The following is a 12,422-nucleotide window of genomic DNA, read 5'->3' as shown; positions in this document are numbered from 1 at the left end:
TAACGGTTGATTAATGAACTGGTTAACGACAGGTAATAGATTGTTATATTTTGAAAATTCAAGTACTGAATTATTACATTTTAAAGTTCAAGGACCAAAATGTCACTCGAGCCAAAATACATGGTACTGATCAGGAATTTTCCCTTCTCAGTATGATAGTTAACATCCCTACTAGGGAATCTATAAATAATGAAAACAATTCTATAAAAATCATTTGTGATATAGGGGGCTTTCTTGACAATGATATAGGAACCTATGCCATTATTCTTTTTATACAAGGATTTTAAATCTTTATGTGCTATGGGTAACAAAAATGTGTGGCGGTTCTTCAAAGTTTATGGCTGGACAGACCTCACCATTTTCACGGTTGCTAAAGCCCTTGCAGATGCAATTGCAGGATAGAAGAATTTTTTGACTGGGATATACAACATCATCTAGACAAAACTCTGAACTTATTAAACGATTTTGGATCTGTGAATAATTTGTTTAGAACTAGAGATCTTACCCTATCTGCTCGCTTAAACTGCCTAAGTGGCAAAATCTTCGGATTTCTTTGTGCTGTTGGGAATTGGGATAATATCCCAGCCTGTTGGACCTAAGCTATTGTATTCTACTATTCTCTTTAATTTTAGCTTAACTTTTACCCATAAAAGAAATAATTTTCTTTTTTTACCAATGAAAATTCGAAATCAAGATTACAAAATTAGTCCTCCCCTGAAATTTCCAAAGTTAAAAATACCCCAAAAAAATTGCCTTACCCAAGATCTCGTATCAAACATCAAAACATTTTAAATTATTTGGATGATGAGCATCCAAAGCCTATCCTACCTTGTTTCTAAAGCGGTGAAAAGCAAGAGTTGCATACATTCGCTGCACGTATTTTCGTACGTCCACCTTGTCTCTGGGTGAAGAAGGAGTTGCATGGTATCGAATATCGATGTTACAACTTACAACTTTACAAGCAGCCTTCCGGAAGAGGTAAAGACTAAAGAAGAAGCAAAAGAGAAAGAGAGATCGAGAGTGAGGAGAGCATCAGAGTAAAGGCATATTTGAGTCTCCACTCTCCAGTCTCTTTCTCTCTTTCCTTCTCTTTCCGCCCTCCGTTTCCCCTCCTAATCGACGGTGAAATTAATTACTTAATTGGAAGTTAGAAATCGGAAGTTAAAAGCGACGATAGAAAGACATGGCTCCGGCTAAAAAGGGTAAAGCAAAAAGCAAAGAAGATGCCTCTCCTCAGCCCGCCGCTGCAAAGACGAACTTCCCCGCCTGTCTCCGTCTTGTGCCACCCTCTTCGGTTGCAATCACAATCCATGCCAAACCAGGTTCCAAGGTCGCCACGATCACAGGTTTGCCCACTTCTCTTTCATTCGTTTTTACTTGTGTATTCTCTTCTGTTCTGGTAAAATTAAAAAAAGATTTCTTAATTTTATGTGTTTTGATTTTCAAACAATTGAAACCAGATTTCAATGATGAAGCACTTGGCGTGCAAATAGATGCTCCCCCGAAGGACGGAGAAGCAAACGCAGCGCTGCTAGAGTACATTAGTTCTGTGAGTCCTTCATTCTCAGGGATTTTATTTGCGTGTTCTTCTTTGACATATTTTGGTGAATAAATGTTTTCATGTTTTCTTGTGATCTGGGAGAAAGATTAGTTTGATAAGAAACAGTTTTGATTTGCGTGGAAACTCAAAATAATTTATCAACAGGGAAGCATACCCAATAGGGAATCAGAGATTTTATGGTAGATTTCATTGCTCACCGGCTAAGCATTAAGCAATTGACAATTTCATAAAATTTACTTAAACTTTGACCTGAGCTATTATGATCTTGGCTCATTCATACTTGACCTCTGGATGTTAAAAACAAACAGATATTAAAAAAATGGTAACAACTCTGGAGAAGCAGAAAGAGTGAATGCAAACTAGTTGACATCTTTGATGCATTTTACCATGCATTGTTTTGCAGGCAAAAAAATATTGAACCTTGCAATTGATTGTTCTTCCTTGAACCAGGAAAAAGTTGGGATTTTGTTTGTTGGAAACGGAATGGATTTGCTTCTTGTTCTGTTACAATATATATTTGTTATGCAAAAAAAGTTATGGGACCAGTAGCAACAACGATAATATTTCATTATACAAATATGAAAAAACAAATAATGGTGCAAAATTCATGCTTATTCCCTTTGATGAGTGTTCATACATATTGAAGATTAATTAGTTTTATGATATTTTTCTGAGTAGATGTTTTATGTTAGTTGTTAGATAGAGGTGGGGACCACAGTAGTTATGTGAGTCCAAATTTTATTATGTTTTTGAGTGTTATATATGCTGTTTTATGTTTTGCTGCCCTATAAGGGCATAGTTGTCTTTGTACTGTTTTATTATTTTAGTAAAAATAATAAGTGAAGGGGGCGGCCATATCATTGCTCTCTTTTCTTTCCATTTTTTCTTCTTCTCCTTCTCTTTTCCTTCTCTCTTCAAGAAACTACTTTTCTTTTATATTTTTTTAATTTAGCAGATTTCTACTTGGTATCAGAGCATCAACTAGGGTTTCTTGAAGCATTCTTATGCAGCCCTAGATCAGCCGACTGCATGAAATAGTAAAGGGTTGATCAATCTGCTATAGATTGCCCAGTTCTTGGAGTTTTGGGGGGGATCTAGGCATCAGGAAGGTGATCTACTGTTTGGCATCAAAATCAGGAAGAACTAGAGTACGGGGAAGAGTCCTAGAAAAGTTGGACTCCTTGTTTTTTATTTGATCTTGGGTGCTCAGGTATTGTTAGTTTTCTTTTGATTTTCTGAAGATGATGGTTTGGTTTTTGGAATTTTCTAGGCCTCCCGGAGTGATCAATTCATTTTTCTCTCTGTTGGGAGGCGTGGGGAGGAGAGATTTCCCTCCAGCTAGGGTTTTCTTCTTTCGGAAGGGTTGGTTTCTGTGTGTGTGATATTAAATTATTTTTTGAAGGTCTCTAATCTATTTTTTTTATTGTTGAATTGTTTGAAGTAAGATGGAGAGTTGGAATACCGAGATGAAATCTACCGGTACTGTAGGACTGGGTGTTGAAGGTAATAGTGATATTTTTGGGTTTGGGATCATTACTATAGTAAAACTTGATGGTATAAATTATTTGGAGTGAGCATAATCAGCTAAGATGGCTATTGGTGCCTGTAGAAAATTAGGGTATCTCACTGGGGAGGAGAAGAAACTTGATACATACTCTTCCCGATGGGTGCAGAAGAATTACATCGTAATGTCCTGGCTATGTAATTCTATGTTACCTCATATTGCAAAAAATTTCCTATGGGCTAATACTGCTAAGGAGATTTGGGATGGAGTGACTGAAACCTAATCTCAGAAGCAAAATGAAGCCAGAGCCTATCATTTAAGAAATTAGGTGATAAGTATGAAATAGGGAGAAAAACCTCTTGCTGTGTATTTCTCCATACTGAAAACCCTATGGCAGGAAATAGATCACTTAGAAACTGTGGTATGGGAAAGTGTAAATGATGCAACAACTTATCACAGACTAGTAGAGAGGAATAGGGTTTTTGAGTTCTTGGCATGGCTGAACCCTGAATTTGACATTGCTAGGCAGCATATTTTTTCTAGGGAGGGTGTGACACTCTCTCAGGCCTATGCCTTTGTCTCTGGAGAGGAGAGTAGGAGGAATGTAATGCTGAGACAACCTGGGATTGACCAGTCGACTATGGTTGGTACAACAAAACCTAAGCCGAATGGAGACAGGGGGAATAGTGAGGCTAGAAGGGAAGATAAGAAGGACTTGGTGTGTGATTATTGCAAGAAGCCTAAGCATACCAGGGACACTTGTTGGAATATTCATCCAAATCTTATGTCTGATCGGATAAAAAACAAGAAGGGAAATGCAAATGTAGCCATTATAGGAGACTCTTCAGCTCCTCTCTCCCAAACGAATTAGGAATCCATTGCAGTAGCAGTAGTGAGAACAAAATTGGAGAGGTTTGGACAGCTTATGAGTAAGAAAAAATTGACCTAGCTCTAGCCTTGCAGATGGATAGCAAAATGCAGGAGCCAACTACACCACTTCCTTTGCACATATAGGTAGTTCATATACAACTGCAAATCTTGCATCCACTTCAGGTAAGGAAGGACCTCCCTAGATTATAGACTCAGGAGCATCTGAGCATATGACTAATGCCCCTACCATTTTTAGTTCCTATCAGTTGTGCTCTGGTAGAGACAGTCTCTACAACAAATGGTTCACATATGCCCATTGCTGGGAAGGGGACAGTTAGAGTGACCAATGATATAACTCTGTCTTTTGTTTTACATGTTCCTAGACTTCATACCAACCTACTGTCTGTTAGTTCTTTGACAAAAAAATTGAATTGTTCCGTGACCTTTATTCCTGGTAATTGTATTTTGCAGGATCTGGAGTCAAAGAAGATGATTGGGAGTGGTCGTGAGGTGAATGGAGTCTACCTTTTGAATGAGATTCCGAGACATCAGGGCCTTCATGTTAGCAGCAACAGTAGTAGTGGGTCAGAGTCAGTGAACCAGATTATGCTTTGGCACAATCGCTTGGGACATCTTTCTTTTAGTTCTTTGAAATGTGTTTTCCCAAAGTTGTTTGAGTCTGTTCAGTTATCTACTTTGGAGTGTGAGAGTTATCAGTTAGGAAAACATTGTAGATAGTCTTTTAAACCAAGTAATAAAAGAAGTACTTCTGCTTTTAATATTGTTCACACTGATGTATGAGGGCCATATCATATCCCTTCCATGAGAGGATTCTGTTACTTTCTCTTGTTTGTAGATGATTATACACGATATTCTTGGATATATTTGATGAAATCATGTGATGAGGTTCCTAACTTGGTACGATAGTTCCACCAGATGGTTCTCACACAATTTGGAGTGAGAACTAAGGCTTTTAGATCAGATAATGCCAGAGAGTACTTTGAGGACCTGACCACGTATCTCTTAGAACATGGTGTAGTTCATCAGAGCAGTTGTGCATATACACCGCAATAGAATGAAGTTGCTGAGAGGAAAAATAGACACACTGTGGAGGTGGCAAGGAGTCTTATGGTGTGTGCTTCAGTTCCTATGCAGTCCTGGGGAGATGCAGTTCTTACAGCCGTGCATTTGATTAGCTGTGTTCCTTCATGGACTTTGGGGTTTAAGGTGCCATTTAGCATTTTTTTTCCAGATGGAGAGATATTTCATATACCTCTGAGGGTTTTTGGTTGTGTTTCTTTTGTTCACATTTTTGGCCCTCATCGCAACGCCAAGAAATGTGTTTTTCTTAGGTATGCTCAGAACCAAAAGGGGTATTGCTGTTATGACCCAGTGTCGAGGAGTAGATTTGTCACTATGGATGTTACCTTCTTTGAATCCACATTCTTCTTCTCGAGTGGTTCTCCTCAGGGGGAGAGTTTTGGAGAGGAGAACTCACAATCTGTTCCTCTTCCTATTTCTGTGGTGCCTCCATCAGTTCAGCCAACACCTGCACCTCCAGCTTCATTACCTGAGCCACTACGGGCAGCCTCACAGAAATATCAGTGCCGGCAGATGATGGTTGACTCCATACATCCTCAACCCACACCACTCTGTCAGTCCTTCTGAAACTTTAGATTCGGCAGATACAGTTCCAGGTATTCCTCTTGAGCCTGAGCCTGTTATGTTTTCTGATGAAATGTTTCTGTCCCTAATACCATTGTTGCAGCTGATCTCACTGACTTTGATCTTCCCATTGCATTTCGTAAGGGGAAGAGAAAGTGTACACAGCCCACTGCATTTCACACCATCTTTCCTACAGTGCCTTATCACCCTTCTACTGTGCTTTTCTTTCTTCCCTAGATTCTGTGTCTATACCCAGGAATGTTATTGAGTCTCTCTCCAAACCTAAGTGGAAAACAGCCATGCAAGATGAGATGGATGCTTTGGTCAAAAACCAAACTTGGGAAATAGTTGATCTCCCCCTAGATAAGGAGACAGTCGGATGTAAATGGGTATTCACAGTGAAGTACAAGGTTGATGGCAAGATAGAGAGGTATAAGGAAAGGTTGGTAGCAAAAGGGTACTCAGACCTATGGTGTCGGTTATCTGGAAACCTTTGCACCAGTAGCTAAGATGAGTTTAGTTCGTATCCTTTTATCTCTAGCAGCCACCTATTCATGGCCCTTGTTCTAGCTTGATGTCAAAAATGCTTTATTCAATGGTGATTTACAGGAGGTACATATGGACATTCTAGTAGGCTTTTATGAAAATGTTGGTAAAGGAAAGGTGTGCAAACTCAGAAAATCTCTATATGGACTGAAATAGTCACTTAGGGCTTGGTTTGACAAGTTCAAAGGGGCACTCATCCGTTTTGGATACACACAAACACAGCCTGATTACACCCTCTTTGCAAAGAGGAGAGATGCTCTGATGTCAATTCTGATTGTGTATGTGGATGATATAGTGGTGATAGGAAATGATCTGGAGGAGATCGATGATGTTGAATTGGGCATAGTTGTTTTTATTCTTATTTTAAGTTATTTAGTTAGGAAGTTGTTGGACTTTAGGCCCATTAGTTTATGTTTTTATGTTGTGACTGTTCAACTACATTAGTAACCCTACTAAGGGCATCCTTGTAATATCTCATCATTTAAGTTAAGTATAAATTATAATGAGGGGTTAGCGGCTAGGGTTAATCTAAGAATCCTGGTTGACTTCCTACTCTTTTCTCCTCCTCTTTTCTTCTCTCCTGCTGAAATCTTCATCTTCCTCTTCTTTCCCTTCACAAGGAATTCAACTAAATCTGCAATCAGTGATTTCTACTAATGATCTCAAAAAATCATTGCAGCAAGAATTTGAGATCAAAGATCTTGGTGAGCTCAAATACTTCTTAGGGATTGAAGTTGCAAGATCCAAGCATGGGATCTTCATTTCACAGAGAAAGTATGTGCTTGACCTACTGTGAGAGACTGGGAAGCTGGGGACCAAACCAGCAGACACTCCTATTGATTCAAATCACAGAATTAATGGTGTGGATGGTGAGTTGGTAAAGGATGTGGGGAGATATCAAAGAATGGTGGGTCGATTGTTGTATTTGTGTATGACACGACCAGATATTTCTTATGCTGTCAATGTTGTGAGTCAGTACATGCATGCACCTCGGGTTCAGCACTGGGAAGCTATTGAGAGAATACTTGCATATCTGAAAAAGCACCCTGACAGAGGCATTCTTTTCTCAAATCATGAGAATCTGAAGCTAGAATCCTATACAGATGCAGATTGGGCATGATGCTTAGATGACAGGAGGTCTACATCAGGAATGTGTACCTTTGTAGGTGGAAACTTGATCTCCTGGAAGAGTAAGAAGCAAGCGGTTGTTGCAAGGTCAAGTGTAGAGGCTGAGTATAGATCCATGGCTCATGGTGTCTCAGAATTTCTTTGGGTTAGATCTCTTTTGAGTGAGATTGGGGTGAAAGCAGATGAACCTATGATGTTATACTGTGACAATCAGGCTGCAATCAATATTGCCCACAATCCAATTCAGCATGATAGGACAAAACACATTGAAGTTGATAGACACTATAAGAGAAAGGGTAACAACCGGAGAAGTTTGTTTGCTTTATGTCTCTTCAGAGTTGCAGTTGGCTGATGTTCTCACTAAAGGGGTGGCAAAGAGGAAGCTTGAACATGATCTATGCAAGTTGGGAATGTGTGACATTTACTCCCAACTTGAGGGGGAATGTTGAAGATTAATTAGTTTTATGATGTTTTTCTGAGTAGATGTTTTATGTTAGTTGTTAGATAGGAGGTGGGAACCATAGTAGTTATGTGAGTCCAAATTTTATTATGTTTTTGAGTGTTATATATGCTGTTTTATGTTTTGCTGCCCTATAAGGGCATAGTTGTCTTTGTACTGTTCTATTATTTTAGTATAAATAATAAGTGAAGGGGGCGGCCAGATCATTGCTCTCTTTTTCTTTCCATCTTTTCTTCTTCTCCTTCTCTCTTCCTTCTCTCTTCAAGAAATTACTTTTCTTTTATATTTTTTTAATTCAGCAGATTTCTACTATACATTTTTGTTATCTTTCTAACTTTCATGCAAAGAACACCCTTGATTATTTCTTGGATATAAAGTTTGGTGCTTTTCTGCTTATTCTTCTGTGATTTTCTTCTTTTATTTATTGATAAACAACCCATCTTTTATTTCTAGTCTGTTGGATGTGTATATGAGAGAGATTGTTCTCATCATTTCATGTAACGATTCTAATAATGAAGTTCAATTTGTTGACTGTTCTCTGAGGTACTTGAGACATTTTGGAGACTGTTGGTGGTGGGGGGATGATCTTATTTGGTAGGGCCCAAAGAATAATCAGAGTAGAGATCATGGCCTTGCTTCTGGGACTGAGGTTGATGCACTCCTTGGGATCTACTAGGTGGAACTTGAAGGGGATTCCCAAGTGATTGTGTAGGGGATGATGGATGGAGGTGTTGTTGGCTGTTGCATCATCACATTGGGGGGCTAGGAGAGTGAAGGTCTAAGATCAGTGAACTCACTGTCTGATAGCTTGAATGGAGGACTTGAGAGAATGTTGGGGTACAAGCCTCTTGGTTTTGGATTTCTTTGCACATTGTTTCAGTAGGCTAATGGTCTGGCCCGTGGGTTTGGCTGTTCATTCTTTGGGGGCAATTGATTTCTTCTTGTATTGCATTTTTTCTTTTGTTGTTTGATATCTAATAAAATTCGTTATTACTGATAGAAAAAAAAGGTTTGTTGCACTGACAAAGTATCCTGTTGATTCCCTATTTTTTTAATCAGCAGAAAATATATTTCATTTTATTAAATTTAATTAAAAACGGTCAGTACAACATGATGACAGAAATGCCAAACCTTACTTTTAAATCCAAATTACATAGCAACTCAGAGTAATTGTGTTGATTCCACTACTATGTTGCTTGTGACTTTGTTGTATTCCACTGTGTTGATTCCACAAAGTATCCTGTGATTCCATTTTTTTTTGATCAGCAGAAAATATATTTCATTTTATTAAATTTAATTAAAAGCGGTCAGTACAGCATGATTACAGAAATGTCAAGCCTAACTTTTAAATCCAAATTACATAGAAAATCTAATTGTTTGATTTCTGGAGGGAACACTTATCTCATTTTATAATTCATGGTGATTACCCTAACTAATGATGTTTTCACCCTGAATATGGTATGTTGCATCTCTAATGGTGCAATGATCTCCGACATTTCTGGGATTTCTTGTATGTGCCGCTTAACATGGCCTAACCTGACCTATCCAATTAAAGGTAACCTAGATTAATGTTGAGTTACAAGCAACTGGGATTAGGCTTCAATTGATCCTTGAGTTGGTGTCTCTGGGTTTACTATTATGCATTTTTGTTGAGCTTCCACCTGAGGAGCACTTTTAGCCATCAATTGACCATAGTTTTCATGGCGCCAAGGCGAGGCTAGGCGACAGGGGGGCACCTAGTTGCCTAGGCGATGGATTTTTTTCAAGTAAAAATATGTATCCTAGAGTAGTTCCCTTGGTTCCATAATCATATTTCTTTAATAAACATAATTTTCATAAGAAATGTATAATTTTCAAGAAAAGAAGAAGAAGAAGAAGACCTAGGTCACTCCATGAATTGGTGACTGACCAAGATCCATATCTTTTTTTTTTTCATTTTTTGATTAATAACTGAGCATTTTAGTAATGTAGATTAAAAAGTACATATTACAAATATTAGTGGGAGAGACAGCAAGATTTTGTCTCCCCTACAACTTTCCTTACAATTGTGCCTAAAAGATTTGCTCCCTCCCCACCCCTTTCTTGGCTAGTTCATCAGCCATGCTGTTTGCTATCCTTTGAACCCATTGAAGGCATGCTTCCATCTCTCTAGCCTCCCAAGATCCATATCTTTCAATATCCATTGGAATGTCTTTGTTTTGGGTGGTTTTAGAAATGAGAAAAGAAAGCTGCTTTAACAGTTATGGTTGTAAGTGCCACACATTTTGTCTGTAAATGTTATTAATTATGATACCAAACAGAATGGAATGGTGAAACAGGATTTGTGTAGCTGATCCCATATAGTTGGGTTAAGGCTTAGATGATGATGATGATGATATATATATATATATATATATATATATATATATATATATATATATATTGATTGCTTGGCTTTCTGATCACATGGTTTGCCATTTTTTTGTAGATAATCAGATAGATTTATATCCACTAAATCATAGTGTTTCAACTGGCATCTTTCTTTCCATGGGAATGGATATATCTTTTTGCTATACACTGTCCTCTTTTGTAATCTTGTCTCTTGAACCACAGCCAATTATGGGACTTACACAATCTTTGGTTTTTCTTTTAGGTTATAGGGGTGAAGAAAAGGCAGGTATCTATAGGTTCTGGTTCTAAATCAAGGGACAAGGTTGTGCTTGTTGAAGAAGTAACATTGCAGGGTGTTTTTGATGCTTTGAACAAAGCATGCAAATGCAGTTGATGAAGAGATGTGAGACCTGGGGTTTCTGCTTGTAAATGTGATATAGAAGGCAATATGCCTTCTCTCAAACAATTTAGACCCAACTAGTTGATGGAAGTATGATATTGTCCTTTTTCACCCTAACTTTGGTTGCTTACTCAAGGAAAATAAACTGTGGCAAGATATTTGCAACCTGATTCTTGGGGGTCTTACTTTTCTGTGTGTTTTGGTTGGAAAATAGTTTCCCCTTCATTTTTGACTGCAGTTGTATCCATAGTCATTTCATGGATAGATGTTTATAAGTCAATCATTATCTTTTAATACATACAATGACTTATTTCTCTTTCTTTATGTATCTAACTCAATGTTTTAAAAAGCGGAGGCGTGACGCGAGGCATTCCACTACCTAAAGGTGTGAGGCGTAAGCCTCCTTAAGAGGAGGGGGCTTAGGAGGAGGATGAAGAGGAAGGGGGGATCTCATTTTTTTTCTTTATTTTTAATAAAAATCTTTTATATTAAGAAGAATAAAGATGCATAACATTAGTTGAAACCCCCCAGCCGAAGGGGCAAGGGGCAAATCACTTTCTTTCCCCTCATCTTTTCTTCCCTTCCCTTTCCTTTCCTTTTCTCCTTTTCTCTTCTCTTTCTTTTTCTTTCCCTTCCCTTTCTTTTCCTTTCCTTTTCTCTTTTTCTCTTCTCTTTCTTTTTCTTTCCCTTCCCTTTCTTTTCTTTTCCTTTCCTTTCCTTTTTTTTTTTCTTTTTTCTTTTTATATCAGATGTGCATGAGGTGCCTGAGGTGTACGACTCTAGCACGCCTCATGAAAAAAGCGCAAGAGGCGTATGCCTCAGAGGTGTCAGCGCCTCTGGCATTCGCCTCCTACGCCTTTTAAAACACTGATCTAACTACATATGCTTTAACACATTATTTCAGGTTTATCTTTCTTTTTCTTTTAAATTCCATGGTTTCTGCTAGGTGGAAGGGTGATGAATTAAAAATATTTCATATTTATTGTTCAATCTACATCTCTTTATGCCTACAACCTTTCTGTTTTCTGTAATATATTTCACTCAATTACATGTTTGGTTCATAGAGAATGCAACCATCGTCAGGATCCATGACCATAAGAGTTTGGCAAAAGTTTTAATGCTAGCTGCCAACCTGATGCAACCTCCTTTACCTGGGCTTGGGACAGGCAGTGTAAGTTGGGCTGTTGGAGTTGGGAATATTTCTGTGTCCTTTGATAATAAGGAGGCATCTATGGACCTGATTGTGAGGATCACATAAAATGGAAGATCAGAGCCAAAATAGAAGCCAAGGAAGGTGAGAAATCTGGAGCCTTCCATGAATTATGAGGGAAAAAGTTATTGTAATACCAAATGTAGAACATATTCCAAACGGTGCAGCTTAGCAGTCACAGTCCTCCATACAGGCAGCTCTGCAATCATCTTCATTGGCTACAGGTGATAAAGTTGAATACTTCCATCTTGGTACGTTCCAGTTTAGACATGTCATATTTGGTCTGTACTTTCTTGCTTCCACAATTCTCAGCATTGAAATTCCCCTTGCAGCCTGAAATATGTTTGGCTCATGTCAATGTAATTGAAACCAGATAGGCAGATGCAAACAGTTTTTTGATCCATGAGACAAAGTAGGCATTTAGGCTGCAGAGACTTTTGGGTTCACAATTATTGATTGATGATACTGGATTGATTGGAAAATTGCTACTCCTACCTGAACTGTTCAAATACATTCAAAAGATTCCATCCCCATCAATCCATCATGCAGTAGACTATCGATCTGTTTGTAGAAAACCCACCATCAGTCACATTCTATATTATACTGAAATCAGTCTTATGGAGAAAATAGAGGTGACTATCAATACTTAAAGTGACGTAATCTCCTTTGCCATCTATTCCTGAAGACCAATGAGAGTAGGGGGTTATG

General features: G+C 38.3%; 1 protein-coding gene across 2 annotated transcripts; it reads left to right on the top strand.

Moving 5' to 3' along the window:
* The first annotated feature begins 890 nt into the window (after window positions 1-890).
* On the top strand, window positions 891-10,820 carry LOC104588858 (uncharacterized). Of its 2 annotated transcripts, none has more exons than XM_088888399.1 (3): window positions 891-1,346; window positions 1,461-1,549; window positions 4,407-4,688. In XM_088888399.1, the coding sequence occupies exons 1-3, from the start codon at window positions 1,184-1,186 to the stop codon at window positions 4,671-4,673; spliced, it is 519 nt and encodes a 172-aa protein (XP_088744525.1). In that variant the 5' UTR covers window positions 891-1,183; the 3' UTR covers window positions 4,674-4,688. The 2 variants fall into 2 exon arrangements, with proteins under 2 accessions (XP_088744525.1, XP_010245282.1); XM_010246980.3 differs by lacking the exon at window positions 4,407-4,688 and adding an exon at window positions 10,367-10,820 and having other exon boundaries at window positions 962-1,346.
* The last annotated feature ends 1,602 nt before the right edge of the window (window positions 10,821-12,422 follow it).

Source organism: Nelumbo nucifera, chromosome 1 (genome assembly GCF_055504915.1).
Source record: "Nelumbo nucifera cultivar China Antique chromosome 1, China Antique-T2T, whole genome shotgun sequence".
Taxonomy (NCBI): Eukaryota; Viridiplantae; Streptophyta; class Magnoliopsida; order Proteales; family Nelumbonaceae; genus Nelumbo; species Nelumbo nucifera.
This window is presented reverse-complemented; position numbering and strand designations above follow the sequence as displayed.